The 18526-nt window shown below is 41.9% G+C and overlaps 1 protein-coding gene across 3 annotated transcripts; it reads right to left on the bottom strand.

Annotated features, from left to right (window-relative positions):
- Nucleotides 1–1285: 1285 nt before the first annotated feature.
- On the bottom strand, nucleotides 1286–17356 carry LOC146711986 (polycomb protein suz12-B-like). 3 transcript variants are annotated; one of them, XM_085455053.1, is made up of 16 exons: nucleotides 16621–17356; nucleotides 15792–15838; nucleotides 15625–15689; nucleotides 10923–10991; nucleotides 10551–10600; nucleotides 10376–10461; nucleotides 10039–10285; nucleotides 9123–9225; nucleotides 8892–8997; nucleotides 8631–8805; nucleotides 8335–8423; nucleotides 7025–7168; nucleotides 6333–6490; nucleotides 6042–6240; nucleotides 4886–4965; nucleotides 1286–4781 (listed from the first exon to the last, which is right to left on the bottom strand). In XM_085455053.1, the coding sequence occupies exons 1-16, from the start codon at nucleotides 16781–16783 to the stop codon at nucleotides 4358–4360; spliced, it is 2205 nt and encodes a 734-aa protein (XP_085311179.1). In that variant the 5' UTR covers nucleotides 16784–17356; the 3' UTR covers nucleotides 1286–4357. The 3 variants fall into 3 exon arrangements, with proteins under 3 accessions (XP_085311179.1, XP_085311181.1, XP_085311180.1); XM_085455055.1 differs by lacking the exons at nucleotides 15792–15838; nucleotides 16621–17356 and adding an exon at nucleotides 12141–12365; XM_085455054.1 differs by lacking the exons at nucleotides 15625–15689; nucleotides 15792–15838; nucleotides 16621–17356 and adding an exon at nucleotides 12141–12717.
- Between the last annotated feature and the right edge of the window lie 1170 nt (nucleotides 17357–18526).

Raw genomic sequence — 18526 nt, 5'->3', positions numbered from 1 at the left:
ATGCAGATTGCTTTGATTTTTTTGTCTTTGCAAAAAGTTGTACAATATTATATTGGAACAATCATGCGGGGAATGCTCCAGCCATAATATAATTTATAGAAAATATAAATCAACATTTGTCTATAAATGAAAAGTACCAGATCAGACACAACAGCCTTTATCAAAAAAACCAAACAACAGCTTTAAAGTCAGAGCTCTCAATCCAGCAACATGAGAGGGAAGAGCCACGTGCAATCAACCTGTGCAATCTCTTTGTGATCAAAAGTCACCCAGAGGTTTGGGATGTTGCAGCTCTGAGCGATCAGCTGGTCGCAGCAAGTACTTGCAATCAGTCTCAGACAGCAAATGAAATCAGTGCAATCCTGAAACGACGACACTTAGTCACTGTTGTCCTATTTTGAACCTAGTGTGACCGAGCTGTGAGTGACGTGTACTTTGGTGAAAGAAATGGAGCATGATGCCAATATTATTACAAAATTGTCCTTTTTAATAGAAAACCATTGTGACTCGAACTAGTTTTACATTATTGTTAAAGAAAAGTCTCGTTTGGCCGACACGGCTCCTCCCGTATTGTGCAAAACGCTGCTGGGTCTCGTGAACAAAGACAAGGTTTCAGATCTGCAGATTTCAGCAGGCTGGATCAGTCACCAGCAGGCATAAAGCTTTTTAAAACAACACAAAAAAGATCGATAAGCTCTAAATACATCCAAATGATCATGTCTGACGTTATGCTCCCATGGCCTCACAGCTGCCCACATCTGGAGGCTCGTACTGCATTTAGGCTAAAATGGCACGGGTAAAACATCAGCACCTGGACTGCCTGACTCTGTTACTAGTGGGTGGGGTGATGAAATATTTTCATTTACAAATCTGTGGCAGCGCCCTCGAGTGTTTTGGGGACCCTCTTGCAGGAGAATGGAAGAACTCCAGGAGTTACTACTCCTGTTGTTTCGCGAAAAACCTACACAGAGGGTCCACAATAGATGCATCCAACATTCATATACAGTCTATACAGGAGCACGGTTTTAATTTTCAAAATAAAATTGCCCGTGGAGACTGAAATGCTCCCGGTGCGATTCGTCTGTCATGTCTAATCTTTACCCGGCGTGTTCTCGAGGTTAAATGTCAAAGTAATGACGGCAGCAGGGATCCAGGAGTCACATGACGCAGGACACATAAGAGCAAAGAAATCTGCAGGAAATGAATCCCAATTTGGTCCTTTAACTAAAAAACACCTACTAAAATGTCACTGATGGTGTTTGAGTTTCAAAAACATACATATCACAAAGCTATCGGTTTCTTTTTTTACAGTCATATTTACATTTATATATAACAGGTGTAGTGGGCGTGTTCAGTAACTACATGTGCCGCCATGGTGTCCCCTCATCATTTTAATGTTGCTCCAGGACCAGTCACACTGTTGTGATGTCACAATTTTGCAGATTCGTGGGGGTAAAGAAAGCTAAAAGATGGACGAAGTTACTGTGCCTTCACCTGCTGGATTCTGGACTTCACAGTTTGGCCTCCAACAATGTTGATTTTTGGAGCCAGAAGTGAAAAGACTGGATGAAAACTGGTGTACCAAGTTATCAGCTAATGCTAGCTAGTTTGGTTAGCAAGAATACAGTGCACCCTAGGAGCTAACATCTACAGCTGCCTGTCTCAACATGGACCTGTCCAATTCTAATAAACAAAAATCCAAAAGGAAAAGCATCCAGTTTTAGAGTTTCTTAGTACCAATTAACAGACATGCATGTCTGTGTGCTGTATCAACTTTATGGATATGAAATGTGCTAACCAAGCTGCGTAGCATTAGCCTAAATGTGAAAGCGAGATGACATCATCTACATGAAGTAGATGGTTTGACCCACGTGTCAGAGTGGCCACTTTAAGCTGTGCAGTTTTTCTGAAGGAAGAAACCATCCAGAAATGTATTTCTTTTTTTATATCTGGCTGAAAACATGTTTATTTAAACAAATTAAAGTTGGACATTTTAACATAGACTGATCCACTGCAGGAGCCTCTGGTGGTCGCTACAGGAACTGCACATTTTCATACTTATTTCAGTCTCCGAGTGTGTCGCTTGGTCTAAAAGTGATAAATCAGTACTAACTTTTCACATCATGGTGGACTCAAACCCCAAACGTCCTGTGTGAAAGGCCTGGATTTGATCCATCCACCATCACCTCCTCCAGCCAACTTTAGACTTCCAGGTGTTTTTTCCCCCCCCCCTAATCAAAACATGTTTTTTTTTGGTTGGAGCAACATTATTTATATTGCATTAACGCCACACCATAAAGCGACATCACAACCCTGTGGAACCATTCGTTTTATAAGTGGCTTTTCTTGTTTCTTTTCCCTTTTTTTTTTCTTTTTTTAAACAATTTCATTGATCAAATAAAAGAAAACAAACAAACAAACAAACACAAAACAGACCAGCCAAACTTGTATCAGTCCAAAACTTAAACTATTCAGTTTATAATAATTTCAAAATAAAGCAGCAATTTCTTATTTTAAAGAAACTGGAACCAGCACCTGCATAAACAGTTTAACCCTATAGTTATCAATTTTTTTTAGATTACAACAGTAGGAACGTGGCCTTTCCAAGCCTCTCTGAGCTCTGAGGAGCTTTTTTGTCCAGTTTTGCTGCACAGCGAGTGTTTTTTGTTGTCCTGGGCTCAGAGCACGGTAAAAACAGCACTGTAGGAAAAAGAGAGTCGCTTTAAAAAAACGAAACAGACAACTAAACATGCTTCTCGTTGTTGGAGAGCTGGCAGTGGAGATCTGTTGTAAGAAAGGAGATGCACTGAGGAGTAAAAACATTTAGCACCAGTAGTTTAAAGAAAAACATAACTGTAGGGGAGGTGTGCCCACGAGTACAGCAGAGTCACAGGTTCAATAAACCCTCAGATCCGACACAGACGAAGCTGGAACCTTTAACGATCCAGCGAAAACCCTTTACTTCCAGATAAAACTTGTTGTTAGGAGTCAGTTTTCATTGTCTCGGCTCGAGCTGAACTAAAGCAGCAAAAGAGAGAAAAACGCCTGCAAAGGAAAAGTCTTCACAGAGCATTGCAGCAAAAACGAACCATTTGTTTAATATTATCTTGTTTTCATGATCACTGGATGCCAAAAATTAACCCAACCTGAGGATTAACTTCCTGATTAACCCGATCAAAGAAAGCTCGGAGACTTTTGTCTCGTTGTGTTTGAGCTAACAAGCAGCTGAATCACACGGAAAACATCCTTGATCTTACGAGATCCCTCGAGCTCGCTGCACGGATAGTGAAAGGTAATGCTCCACAGTATGAGCAAAAATATATTTTCTTCATATTCTGACTCGCAGAATTATTATGAACATGATTTTCACATGAGCGGGGCTCAACAACAATACATATGGGGGAGAGAAAAAAGACTAACACAAGTGCAGAGAGTCTCTTAGCTTTGAGCATCGGTCTCATTAACAGTTAATACGAACTTTGTGGCGTCTCCAGGTAAAATCACCTGATAGCAACGGCTCTAACAGGCGTCTCGAGTTGTGATCAGCCACCTCCCGACCATCAGCGGTTCAACCCTGACCTTTCTTGATAATAACTGGTCAAACTTCCTTTTGCAGCAACACTCTTGACACCCAATCAGACGCCGTAACCGTGACACTACTGAGCATGTGCACACACTCCCTGCTAAAAGAAAACCTTTGGTGGAGCTGAGGGTGCCCGGAAGGTCACTGATTGATGCTTCACTCTGAGGAAGACTGACATGAGGTTTGAACGATGGAGTGAACACAAAATGACTCAGAGCACCAACGAAGAGTCTCGAGAGGCAAAGTAGCACCAAAGAGAGCACCAAATACGGATCACTCCGCTGCTGAAAACAGTCCCGAGCAGACGGCCCATCTCCTCCTGTTTGAATTCGCAGCTGCTGCATGAAATGTTGACGCCTCTTTTGAAGGCAACTCGTCATCTGCAGAAGGCGTACGACCGTCTTCTGCACCTCCAGCCCTAAGACCGAACCTGCTTTGTGCTCACTCCACAGCTGTGTCAGGCTGGAAATAAAACTGGAGCAGCTCAGAGTTAAACACTCAAACATTTACAGAAACAGGACAAACAACATGGAAAAAACATGAAAATAATTAAAAAATAATTCAAAGATCTCAGCGTTGATGAACTGTGAAACCATAAAGCGTCTCTTCGATTTGAATGTGTAACTTCCAGGATGTGAAGTTCATTTTGATCCTGGTGTAACCTGCCTTTGAGAATCCCTGCAGTAACCCGTGTGTGTCTAACACCTGTTTGCTGATTCAGGCCTCAGTCTTCCCGCTCTGTCCGGGAATCTTTGTGGCGCTCCAGCCGAGCAGTCACTTTAAAACCGAGCCGAAGCCGGACAATTTCTGCTTGGCGTGCGGCTTCTCGCCGCCGTCCTCCACCAGTTGATTTCCAGTCTCCAGGGAGCTGTTGGCGGTCTCGGTACTGCAGGTTTTAAACTCCGTCAGATCGGGATCAGGGTCAGGATCCGGCTCCGGCTGGGACTCCGCGGCCGTCTCCCAGTCCTCCTCCTCCTCTTCGTCGTCCTCCTCTTTGTCTCTGTGGGTGGCCTGGCTCTGGACGAGGCAGAGCCGGGCCATGGCCTGGTTGATGGTCAGCGTGCTGATCAGGTTGAAGTCATGCATGCTGATCAGATGGAGCAGGAAATTGCGGCACAGGTTGCGTTTGACGATGAAGGCGGCGTGGTGTTCAGCAAACAGCAGACACGCTTCGTTCATCTGGTTATCTGCGATGAAGCTGGGAGGAAGACGCCAGTGGATAAGGTGAGGTTTAAAAAACAAAAACCCTGAAATAAACCAAAAAACTTCTGCAGTTTGATAAAAGCTTTGCCGAGTACATACCCACGCTTCATGACGTGCAGATTCCACAGCTTCATGATCTCCTTCTCCCCCTCGTTCACGTCCATGAAGTCCTCGATTTGCTGCAATCAGAGCACACTAGTTAGCGTTTAGCATGGACTGTATATAAAAGATGGAGGTCGATTTTGAAGCCTCAAATTTATGATTTAGGCGAGTGTCGCATCCTCTGGTATTTTTTAAAAAAAAGACTTTAAATGAGACCACAAACTCTTCAGCAAAGCATTTACTGAAGTCAGAACTCGAGTTAAAAATAGGGTCGTTTTCCTCATAGAGTTCTATACAAATCAGATTTAAGAGGAGCCGCTCCCTGCAGATTTAAGACACCTCTGCACTGGCTTCATTCTTCAAACCACGGGGTTACATCCATCTTTTACATACAGTCTATAGTGTTTATGCAGGTTGGAGTCCAACATCACAGAGAAAACTTGAAAAAGAAAACCTCCCCAAAACAACCAAAGAAACGCAAGAACACAACAACCATTTGTAAACGGTGTGTGTGTGTTGAAATCTTTTTTATCGTTCATTATAAAACCTGCTTTAAGTCACAGGTTGTTAAGTCATGGGGAGCTTTAATGTTGACATCAATAGGCCAGCGGCAGAAACGTCCACGCTGACTTCTGTTACCCTCACACCAATCTGGAAAAGTTAGCATAGTTAACACAGTCACGAGAAGCAGAAGCCGTTCACAGGAGGAGAGAAGCCCGAGCGTCTGCTGAATCGTCTGAATCCTTCAGAGGTTTTTAACGATCAGAGAAAACAGTCGAGATCAAAGTGACATCTTCAACAAAAACTGGCTGTTTCGTCTGAACAACAACCCGAAATGTTTTACTCTCCAAATGTTCTCCTTTTAGAAGCAGGAGAAACCAAATGTTTCAATATCGCTGTTTGATTATTGGAAGCGTATTTGTTTCTCTGAATTTGGTGAAGATGGAAACAGGGTTATCCTGGATTTTTCCCTTTCATGACTATTAAATTTCCTATCCCAGACTGAGAGAGCCGGGACACACCAATCAAACTTTTTACAGTTCAAACTGTGTTGATATCGAATACCGATCCAATGAAGCTTTCTACTGTTTTTATACCCGGCTTCTTCCTCCTCAGGAACATTCCTGTGTTCGCTCGTCTGGCTCAAGCTCACCTTTACAGTCTTCTCTTTGAGCCAGTCGGGGTCCCTCTCGTCCTCGCTGTCCACTTCCATCTCCTGGGGCCTCAGCGGCAGGCAGCTGTCGCTGTGGAAGTACAGGCGATTGTGTCCACTGATGTACGTCCTCTGCGCCTCCCGATCGCCATCCTCAGACTCCAGAAACTCAGACAGGCTCGGCTTTGTCCTCTTGGGTCTGAGAGGACAGGAAGAGGATGATCAGGAGTTCCTGTCGCCCTCGGCAGCATGTAAATAAATATAAAGGTAGAGGGGAAGTTGGAGGGGTACCTGCAGACCAGAAAGTGGGTGACGGCGGTTCTCTTCACGGGGCCGTTCCTGCTGAAGGCGAAGCCCGGCTGGCTGTGGATGTCCTGAGGATTTCCTGCATACGACCCATCGTAAGACTCGTTGATAGAGACCTCAATCTTTGCTCCTTTGGGATGGGGCTGCCAAAGATCAGAGATGCATATTTAAAGGACACGCTCGACAATATGTTAAAAGATCTCAGTGCTGAATTTAAATAAGAAATACTGATGATACCCCCAAGTTTTACATTGTACGATGTTTTTAAAGTACTGGTATCTTTGATTTTATTTGTTCTTAGCTTTGATTCTAAGCCTTGTGTAGCACGCTCATCAGGTTGTAATAGAACTTAAAAATGAAACGCTCCTCGATGCTCGTGTTGACTCCAACAGCGTGTCGACTGTTTGAATCCAAAGGATTTATGCTCCTGGGGATATCTGTGCTTCTCTTCCTTTCCTAGAGCCAACATTAGCTCTGACTGACGCAGATGTGGCTACTGCACTAGATATCAAGTAATCTACCCAAGTTAGCAGGTAAGCTGATGTTGGGCAACATCTGCACGAAGACATTTTTACCTAAGAAACATGTCTGACAGAACAGGAATTTGGTTGGTAGGAAAGCTTTGGTCAAACTGGCAGTGCAAAACATGAGCGCAACAGCTGGTGTACATCTCTCACCACGTAGTTGAAGATGAAGCGAGAGTGGGACAGTTTGAGGTGTTTGACGAGACTGTACAGCTTCCTGCAGTTCAGTGTGCACCACGGACAGTGGAGGTCATCCCTGGCCTCGGTCTGCTGCCGTGTGTTGTTGTTGTATTGAAACTAGGAAAGAAAGAAACAGAGTGTGATCTCAGCTGCTGAGAAGCGACAGACTCGCTGATCTTTGACGAGGAATTCACATCCCGTTGCCACTTCTCCGGAGGTCTGAATCGACATGCAGCGGCCTTCATAAATCCCACCGTGTCTCACACTTTGATCTCGGCACTCCTTTGTTTCGCTGTCACACCTCATCGGTGGTTTTTGGGTCATTTTATCTCACCTAAACTCACCACAGGGATTCCCGACGCCCAAGAAAAGGGATTACCAATTCTAATGCTAATGCAACAACACAAAAATACCACATCTTTTACCCCATCTGTGCTCAGGTGTAGACTGACATTAACTGGTAGGATATACATGTGCCCCAGACAGAAAATATACTTCCCGTTGACGCGCATTAGAAAGTCGTGCTGGCCAAAATAAAAATTGCGTTTTGTGTCAACGAACATGGACAATTTGCCTTTTCGTGATAACTTCATGTTTTCCTCCGAGGCCAGGCTGAAAATTTGTTTTGTAAATTGAAGTGAGCTCCGTTCATACAGTTCACTCACGCTTGAATCTGTGAGTGTCCAACTTTTCTAACCATCTGTAACACACAGTCTCTCTTTCACTGGATTCTTCACGGGGGGAGAGCCGAAGCAGTGGAGAAACTACAGACAGCAGATGTCCATCAGGTGTCCATCATCCATCAGCACAGACAGCAGCTGTGCAAAGCCTTTGAATGAGGCTGTGGGTTGCCTCGAGTAACGCTCATGAAATCATTCCTACTGTTCTCTATAAAACTCTGTCACAGGTGAACACACCTGTCAGGTATAAGATTTCACACACACTTCTGTATTATTCCTTCTTGTACAGTGTACATATTATCTATTAATGGGATTTGCACTCTCAGTCTTACTTTTTACTCTTCCTAAAATCAGTTTTATTATTTATTTTCTTTGTTTTCTTATCACATGTGTACGTTTTTGCACTGTCACAGTATAAAGCCCTCACCACTTGCTCCTGCTGTAACAACAGGCATAAGGATCCTTTGTGGGATCAACAAAGTATCCATCCATCATAGAAAAATTACAGATGTGTGTAAAAAAAGATCCACAATGACATTTAAGGGTCACAGAAATGACTGAAGTCTGTGGGAGAAACGGCAGCGTTAGCAGGTACGGACTGACCTGGTAGAAGATTCGTAGTTTCTGTCGAGGCTCAGATAAGACTTGTTCTCTTCTGGTTTGAACATCTGTATTTACCGACTCTTTCACAGCTGCAGAAGAAAAACAGCAACACTTTCACTGCTGATGTTATAGGTCAGTTTACTGAGGGCCACACTGGGAAAAGGGCCAAACATATGCAGGTTACTAGCACGTCATAATTTAATCTAAATATTAGATCATCCTGGATATAATCAACATGAAACACGAGTTTGACGCGTGTGCTGAAACACAGCACACATTATCTGTGCTACACTCACTTGGTGCGTGCGTGGCTCTCAGGGTGCTGGGTCGGGTGTCCTGGTTGGTTTCGGAGTTGCGGGTGGCGAGCGGTTTGGCCACGGGTGCGGTGGAATGATCGGCGGAGTCGCTGGTCCAGCGCAGTGTGAACTGCAGAGTCGGACCCTGAGAGAAACTCTCAAACGGAGGCAAACGCTGCAAAAACAGCAAACACGGGGTTTCACTACACAGATCAGCTGTGTGAACTGAGGGTTACTTGGTTCACGCACACAAACACACACCTTTCCATCTAGGATGGTCTCCCAGGTCGCCCTCTTCTTACCGACGGGACACTCCTCCATCTCTTGCATGGACACCTCGTACTCGCCGTCCAATAACTGCAGACGCCTGCACGCAAGTACACGACAACGTCTTCTCACTTCTGCTGCACAAACGCTGCAATGACACCTTTTCTTTCCTGTGCCAAAAGGTGCTACTGTGTGTGCGCGTCAGTGTATGTGTGTGTCTTTCACCTGTTTTTATCAAAGACTGTCATCTGAGCTACAAATGTGGTTTCTCCCTCCTCCCTGAGAGCAGAGCTCCTCCTTTTCCTGTTCACAGCTTCTTCTGAAAAGTCTGAAAAAGACACACGGTGACATGAACCTCTGCTCCGCCAAACCGTCCCTCGTTTTCTGCACGGATGTGGAGCTACGAGGGTGACTGTGTTTAATTTTTAAGTTCAAACAGCTGAAGAAATATAGATATAGATAGAGCAGCCATAATAATCTTCTGCAAGTTAAACTGGGTCAACTAAAAACTTTGAGTGAATCAAGTCTGAAGGACCCGCTATAAACGAACTCGAAACATCACTGAACTACATCAAGACTCGCCGTACAACAGTCTCACCTCCCAACATCTGATAATTTCCACTGCAGACCAATAAGAAATCTGAAGTCGTTAAGCAAAGGGAGGACTCTTTGGCATCTAAGAAGTTGGTTTAAACTCGTAATTCTACTCGCTGCTATTCTGATTGGATCCAACCAAAGTTGTCTCAATGTGTGTTACCAAAACATATGACACATTTCCTGTCCCCTGATGATTTAAGCCCTACTGACACTAGTAACTGGTTAACAACTTCCTGTGACAGTTTCCCACCAGTACTGGCAAAACTGTCATGGACTCACGTGAGGGGTTCTTTAACTTCATTGGTGTTTGAAACCAAAGTCAAATCCTGCTTCCTTTCACTATCCCAGTTTACGGCCTAAATCAGGATTTTCTCCAATAGTTTAGTTCATGTTTTCTTTTTCATTGCAGGGGATGATCGGATGACAAACAAAGCAAGTTGGCTTTTTGCTACAATCCCATTTTCTTGTCCTTGGTTTGTCTTGCTCTGTCAAGCTTTTGCAAAGCTGCAGAGATGAGACCCACCCAATAACCCACTCTGCCCACCTCTGCTGTGGTGAATCTCGCCATTAGCAAGCCCGTTGATCTGTGTTCGTGGATGCCCGGGTCGTGACACTCTGAAGAGCAGCGAATAAGATTTGACCATGTGAGAGTTGCTGGGTTCAAACTCGCTGCTGGGAACCAGCAGGGAGGGGTAGGAGCTCAGCTTGGCCTGGACCCCGGCGCTCGTGTCTGGGTTCAGAGGGACTTGCTTCTTTCCCGTGGGGACCTGCTTCACCGGACAGCTCACGTCCTACACAGGAAGCAAGAAAAGGAAACTTCGTGTGTTTCATTTAGACGTGCAAGCTGTAGAAAACCAGCAGAGGAAATTCATGACACACACCTTCCTCTTCTTGTGGCAGACTTTGACCAGGAGCACCTCCAGAGACACCGAGTTCTGCTCGTTCTCGCTGTCCTGAGAGAGTTTTCCTGTAAACAAACAACACAAAAGATTTCCTGTTAGTCACAGTGGGATCAGTGGAAACGATAAAACAAAGTGCCGATATGGAAAAACGTACCAGCTTTATGGAAGAAGCCAGTAAAGGTGAGCTGAAGATTGGAGGCCAAGCTGTAGAAGAGGGGAAAACGTTCTGAGATATTTTTAAAACCAAACATTGTGAAGTTTGCAGCTATAAAAGGAGGCGTTCTGGTGCCAGAGAAAGCAGCATCAAATAAATAAAAATGTGAAACTTGAGAATCTCTTTTTGCTACAGCACTGTTTTCCTGCTAAAAATGGGCTTTTAGGTGTGGATGTACCTCAGCGGGATCGCTCCACATGTAGCTGGTGAACTTTTTATTGATATTTTGTCACCTGATAAACAAAAACGAGCTAAATGTTTTCTAGAAGCTTGGAATGGAAAGCAGAGAGTCCTGCAGGACTGAGCGCTTACCTGTGAGTCTCCTGTTCCCCTCTCATCTTCTCCACTTTGAACAGAAGATTGTCAACCTTGTAATTTTTCCTGCACATGGAGACAAACGGCAGCAGTTAGCAATCGTACAACCAGCCCACTGAAAGTCCAAACATGCAGAAACTCAGTGGCAAACGTCTTGTTTCTGGAGGAAGATCAGGTTCTTGTCCTCGGGACAAGGACGTAATCTGGATTACGGCACACTACACCCGGGGTTATACAGCTGCAGGCAGATTGAATGACTCGTTTTTCTTATAAGGGCTAACGACACCTCTCAATATTAGCTTCTGTCATTTAAAATCTTCCTCCTCACACTCAGAGTCCTGAACGATCACATCTCAAAGTAGGGGTGGGCGATATATCGAATTCACTGTGTTTTTCTGCGTACGATGGTTAAAATGGCTTTATCGTAACCATCAAGTATAAACAATATTAAGCTGTCTGTATGTAATTCACTGTGACTTTCTGTCCAGCACACTGCGCTGAGCAGGCGCTTATATACTACCAGATTCAGACGAGAGGGAATGAAACTCGCTGTCATTTGGATTCCACGAGGATGACGCCGAACAAAATCCGGTAATTTGCAAAACATGCTGCAAAAAGTAGAAGTACCACAAAATATCCCACCAGCTGAAAAGTCATCCAATGCAAAGGTAAGGCCGTTTTAACCGCTGCCTGTCAACGTCAATGTTAAATAAATGAGCTGTGATACCGGTGACTGTTCTAGGTCAGTCGTTTTTATAGTCACTGTCTAGACTTTTGTTTTTGTAATTTGAGGTGATCATATTTTTTAATTTTACAATTTGTACATGTTATAAGCACAAAAAAGCACCTTTTTAAATTCAGTCGTTTTATTTTCTCTCATCAAATCTTGCTTGATGTACTTTTGTTGCTTTGATCTTCTGTTTGTTAAAGGTCTGGTGTTGACCACAGAACGAGGTTCACTGTGACAGTGTCGTCATTAGAGAAAACCTCTGTGGGCAACTGATGGTTAAAGATAATGGTTAAAATAAGGCATTTCTATTCATGTAGTAAAATATATGTTTGAAAGTAACTTTTGTTTTTTGAGTTTAGTTAAACAGGGTTAGGGTTGGTTACACATAAATCGTGTATCGCGATATAGCCAAAAAGCATTGTGATTTTATGTTTTCCTCATATCGCCCAGCCCTGTCTCAAAGACCACACAGTACCAGCACTTACCTCTGTGCAGGCTTATACGCGTTTCCTGGAGTTTCTAAAAGTAGGACGCGAGGCAGAGTCTCGTTCTTGTCAAAATGGAGTTCTTTCTCACCACCTTCTCCAAGTCTTGCTCACAGGAGATCATCTGATTGTTGAGGTTTCTGCCGTTAATTTTCTGTTCATACGAACCAGCGTTTTGTGACATAAACAAAAAGGAGTTGTTCTAAAACGGTGCTGCAGCCCACACTGACGGGTCACGGACAGCCAGAGGAAAAAATAAGAGGTGAAACTTAGTTGAATAATTGCATTTCCTTTGGTAAATAACAACTGTCAAACGGAAATATGCTTCATTTAAAACTGAACTGTTTTGTTGATAATATCTTATAATATTTATATATTTAAAAAAAAAAAAAAAACTGTTGGAAGTGGGAAGCAAGCTTTTTATCAGACAGAGGATTCACTGAAGACTGCACCAGGCTCAGTGTAAGATAAAGGAGGATTATTTTGAACTGTGAATCATGCAAAGCTGTTTTAACAGTCCAAGAATGAAAACAAATTAGCAGAGTAGGTGCCCTTTAAAAAGGAGGAGGAAGAGGAGAAAGAAGAAGGAAGAAGAAGAAGGAGGAGGAGGAGGAGAAGAAGAAGAAGAAGGGTAAAGGCCGTCAGTGATCTTTAAAAGCTGAAATAAACTTTTCGTCTTTGAGCTTTTAGACTCGAGTGAAGTGAGGGAAAAGGCACTTTAAACGACGTGGCTGACAAAACTCTTAAATGGTGTGAACGCACAATAAGAGGTATTAGGTATTGAATTAATATCAGCAGAAGGATGACGACGTTTCTGACGTTTTGGTTTGTGTGTCTGCTTGAAAGTATTTTATTCAACTGCCAGTTTAAGTCAGCATCGCTGGCAAGTCCTGATGTGTTCTTAAATAAAATTAAATAGAGAAGCACGTCCCCCCAGCTCATAATGGCTGCACACCGTTTGAGTTTTGTAGTGCATGTACTCTGGAGAGCTAACATAAATAAAGTCCTGTCCAGCTTTAACCTGAGCTGTACTCTAATGAGCCAAAGTAACTGAGAACAGCTGTGAGGTAACCTTCACATCTGTAGGCTGTCTTCAGGCCCAAGCAGTCTCATTTTAATGACCGCTGCAGAGGGAACTACAAAAACCATTAACATCTATACGCCGCCAAGCATCCAGCACCACACTGCTGCTACAGGACTGTAACATTCAAGCTATTATTTTAATGGAAATGCTCCTGCTTACAGGAAATTTCAACTTCATTTACGAGCTCAGTCATTTATATGGCTTGCTATGGATTTTTAAATTTACTTTAGAACTTTTCAGTGACTGATGCACTAAATGTTTTCTGAAACTTTATAGGCTTTCAACTTGTTGGTAATTCTTCCATTATTTGGCATCTTAACTGTATACAGGACATAAACATTGAAACTTTGGGCTTTCCTTTCCTGATTGATGTTGATCCATTTGTTCCTTATCAGAGCTCCAAGTTTATCAGACTGTGGCCTCCTGCTTGTCCAATCACTTTTAAAGTCTGCCCATAGATTTTCGATTGGATTAAGATCTGTTGAAATGTTAATTTGATGTGTAGCTTCTTACCAAACTCCTCCTGGATCGCTGGAAGAAGCTGGTGATTGTTTGAGTTTTTAGCAATAATCAGTTACAAACCTGTGATCAACTTGGAGCTCTGGAGGAAGGAACGGATCACCAATAATAAGACTTGCCCCAGAAGCTGATCTTGAGCATGCTACCAACGATTTTAGAAGTCATGAAGAAGAAGGGTCTAAACTATAAATACTGACTTTTTGTAGAGATGTGATTAGTTCGGTAGTAAGTCTTCGAATCTTATTTTTCTCTATAATCATGGAAATATGTAACAATAATATAACTATAACCTAAACAGGAACGTGTATAATTTTGTACATCCTTATTACGATAATGATTTAAATCATCATTAATGACCAGAGAAAATGACAGAAGGGCTCCATTAATGCTCATCTTAAAAATTCCAGTAGATACTATACCCCATGTTTTAGTAGCTACAACAGCCTGGTTGGTATCTTTAGGGTTAAACACACAAAATGAGCCAAATTACCTGAGACCCTGTACATTTAAGGCAGGCTGTGTACCCCCTTCTTTTCCAAGAAGCCATACAAGAGAAACCGTGTCCTGCTCAAACATTTTATTGCAGTCTCTCTCTCTGCAGCAAACTCAGCTGGGCGCAGACCCAAAGATCACCTCTGTGTAGAAGGAGTTACATGAACTTCAGTTTCTGATAATCCAACCATTTAACAACCCTGCTGGTTTCCTGCTTCCTTATCTTCTGGTTATTAATGCTTTAAATAAAACAGTCAATAACTGTGGTGTGGCCCTGAGTCTCTTCATCTCAAATCACAAGTTGCGTTTCATGTGACTGAAGCATGCACCACTGCAGCGCAAAGTGAAACTGAGCTGAGCAGCAGCCACCTGGTTCAAAACCTCCAATTCAAATCAAGAAAACACACACACACACACACACTCTAACAGCCAACAAGTCCACAGCAACAAGAGAAAACTACTGTCATGCAAAGAGAGAAGAAAAATCCAAAAACCAGCAGAAAACAATCTGTTTAACCTCATAGTAGAGCTTAAAACACAAATAACAAGTGACAGCATCTTTTTAACAATTAAATTGGGTTAAAAACCTCAAACACATTAAACAAAAAACCCCAAAACATTCAACAATAACAGCTTAATCATAACTTAACTTGATATAACTTTTAAAGTTAGATTATAGTAAATGGACTGGTTCTCACATATGACTTTTCTACTCTACCTGAGCACTCAGTGCTTTATACAACATTACCTGTCACGTGTCTCAGTTAAATGCTGAATAACTTCATCTCTATGCTCCTTTCTTTAACACTAAATCCATGATTAATCTGCCCTCTAACAAAAAGCTAAATAAAGTACCACAAACTAAACCAGAGAGACGTTTGGAGGCAGCTCAGCTGCAGCTATCACTTGCACCATTTTAAACACTTATTGAGGTCTGCAAAATAAAATGCATGTCCTGCAACATAACAGAAGTTGTGACATGCCCTTTGTAATCCAATACAATCCTTCGGTGTGTCGTCTGAACCACAGACAGCCTCATGTGTATCAGCGTGATCTTTTTTTTCCTTCCCCTGTAGAGTCTGTATGCAAAGCAGCTCAACTGAAAAAACCTTCTATCTCAGCTTTAACTGATCGAGGCGGCCTCCACGTGTCAGTTAGCTCTCACTCATGATAACAACTGACCTTCTTTCTAAGAGTCAAACTTTTTCAATAAACTTTAAAACCCGAGAAAGTGACAAGTACAATTTTTGCTGAAAAAACACGAGATCTACACATGAATCACATTGAGGTGCATTAAAGGAAAAGAAAAATTATAGCTAAAATTGTAAAACAAAACAAAAAAAAAAAAAAAACAAAACAAAAAAGCTTGTTAACAGTCTGAGTTTTTACCTTTTGATGTTATTCCTTGAGTTTCTGTGGGACATGTAAGTGAGTGTCCTGTGCAAAAAGATGGGCTGAAATGCAGAAAAACAATGTTTTTTTTTAAATACACATCAGTAATTTATGAAACGTAGAGACTATCTGAACTGTTAAGTTTAACGAAGTTAAAAACTTACAGCTATCAAGTTTCTTGTGCGGAGAAACCTGTAGATTTGGGTTGGTTCTGCAAATAAACAGTCCAAATGTCAGAACATTAATTCATGTATTATTCACTAGAACTGCACCAACATACCCAGTGATATTTTTTTTTCGACTACCTCAGTTTATCTACCCTGCCACATCAGTTCAGAGTTGACTGAATATCCAAATATGGTGTAACTAGAAGCTAAAAACCTTTAAAACATTCTTACTTGCTATGACATAAAAGGGGAAATATGACCATTTTCAAAACACATGCTATGGATCCATTTTAAATATCAGTATCAGTGCATCGTCACGTAGTTTCGTTTCAAGTAAAGTACCACACATTTGCCACTTGAACCTTCAAGAATAGGAATTTTTCTCCATTTCACAGCTACTCTGACTGTTCAAAGTTTAAAAAAAAGAAAAAGACATCTGGAAGCACAGTTTTTGACATTTACTGAATTATGAAAACTTAGAACTATGAATTATAAATAAATTAACAACAATCCTGCAGAAAGAGAAAGTTAAAAAGCAACAGCAGAGACTATATTAATTACTAGGTTTGTCTGGGTCTCTCTGACACAAGTTTCAGGATGTAACATTGAGTGTGATGACCCTCCAGGACATGCAGTTAAGAGTAAATGGACACATTTACTCTTAGAATTACTGTGTACAGTACCGGTTTGTAGATAATAATAAAAGTACGGCATTAAGTCAGCTCTCTTCCTCCTGCTACCGCTGCATGCACATGGCCGCGGGAAAGCTTCCTATAAGCTTAAATTAACACTTTATACATGCAACCCGATGACAGCAGTAACTTACTCTCGAAGGCCTGCAGGAACAACTCGTGGTCGGCTTGAATAAGTTGCATGTTGGGCTTCTTGGCTGCAGCCATCGAGGCGGAGGACGGCTGGTGGTGGTACAACCCATTGGGTTTACCTCCAGAGCCCAAGCCCACCGGATGGCTCTGCTTGTGAGGAGCCATTACAACAGTGAAAAAAAATAAGAGAAAGATCAAAGAAACTCTCCCACCACCAAATGCGAGGTGGTGTAAAATGATAAAGAAATGCGGCTCCTCTTCCTTTGTGAAAACAAAAGAGCAGCAGTGGCAGAAAATCAGCCGCTCAGGAGAAACACCGCCTACTCCCCATTTTACACAACGATTTGTAAAGTTTCTCCTCTTTTATATCCGTCATTGGCGAAACTCCGACTTAACGCTCTCGACGAGGAACAGGTTAAGCAGTTGGTGAGGGCGGTTAACAGACTTGAAATGCGCGAAACAAGAGAACAGCCTCCGGCAGGCGGATTGCTAGCTAACTGGCTAACTTCCTTAGCCAGCTAGCAACCACCTTGCGCTAACCGGTTAGCATTGTCCAGCGCTCTGACTTTACCGACGACGACCACGCGCGTTTCTGTCACGCGACATCTCATAAATCACATAAACGATAGTCTTTCTGAGGCTTTGGTGCCACAACAACATCAAATTCACAGTAGCTCTCGCCGAGCGCCTGTTTCCAAGTTGGGATATAGACCCCGGAACACAGCAACAAAGCACTCATACATCCGGTTGGAATTTCCTAAATAAAGTTTTACTTTATTTATGACATTGGCAAATGCATATTTTACCCGTTTATACGCGGTAATTGTGCATAAATTGCAATCAGAAAAAAATTAAATAGAAAATCTTACAATACAAAGTAGATTTAAAAAAAAAACAAACCCTCACGCAATTGTTCAGCTTTTATTAGGAAGGCAAACTTCCTTTATGTGGCCTCAATTCAGCGACTTCACAGATATACGTTGCGTCTTCGTGTCCACCTTCTAAATACCTCTGTCCAATCATCGCGCTCGTCAGCGAGACTCTGAAGAAGGCACGTTTTGCCGCCCGTTGCGTTGGGTAGCGAGCCAGAAGGTCTGAATATGCATACATTATTCACGCAAGTCACTAACTGTGAAAATAAATAAATAAATAAATAATAACAATAATATTATTTATCTAATTTGGGGCATCTATAGCCAATAAATCATCACATTTGACTACAGACAAAATAGATTAAAATACTATTCATGTTTTTACATATAAATGGTATCATTGTTATTTTTAAGAGATTTACGTTTTTGTTTTAAAAATTCTAAATTACATAAATGTAGAAAATTAAAAAATATTCTTTGTATAATTATCGCTTCGCTTTGAATCAGCACCCTTCAATATCCACATGTAGAAATGTTGGAATTTTATCCTGAATGGAAAATAAATTGCTTTACTAAAGGTTAATTAAAATTTTTTTTTTTGATTGATTGATGAGAAATTACACTGGAAATCAGGGCTATGAGTACAGTTTGGAGAGACTTTTTATGGTAAACATTTCAGTTGCAAGCAGTGCTGTATTGCCTGCAGACGACTGAACCACTGACCCAAAAATGTAACGAGGCCTAAAATAGCTTGTGAACACTCAGTACTTAGAAGACATGACGTGGAATTCAGTGCAGCTCTTGTACTTTTTATTTTTACTTGCACAATATTATAAATTAAATGCTGCTGTATTTTTCCAAATGGGTTTTCTGTGTCATGATGTTCTATAAGGTAATTATAAGACTTTGGATCCTCTTAGAGATGTATTAGATTACTGCTTCTGTGCTTCCCATAAGAAAATTAAAATTATAAAAATATCATCAATTTAATTAACTTTATTTTGACTTCTATGACAAAAACTCAGATCAGCAGTTG

This window comes from Copadichromis virginalis, linkage group LG4 (assembly GCF_057382275.1).
Source record: "Copadichromis virginalis isolate Kocher_CV1m ecotype Utaka linkage group LG4, C_Virginalis_male_GT1.1, whole genome shotgun sequence".
In the NCBI taxonomy this organism is placed as follows: Eukaryota; Metazoa; Chordata; class Actinopteri; order Cichliformes; family Cichlidae; genus Copadichromis; species Copadichromis virginalis.
The sequence above is the reverse complement of the archived record's forward strand: the minus strand, read 5'-3'. Positions and strand labels throughout refer to the sequence as shown.

Coding starts and splice junctions, on each gene's coding strand:
- LOC146711986 (XM_085455053.1), bottom strand. CDS start 16,783: ATGGCTCCTCACAAGCAGAGCCATCCGGTGGGCTTGGGCTCTGGAGGT. Junction 7,169..8,334: donor AACTACGAATCTTCTACCAG/GTCAGTCCGTAC, acceptor TTTCTTTCCTAG/TTTCAATACAACAACAACAC. Junction 6,241..6,332: donor ACCCACTTTCTGGTCTGCAG/GTACCCCTCCAA, acceptor CTGTCCTCTCAG/ACCCAAGAGGACAAAGCCGA.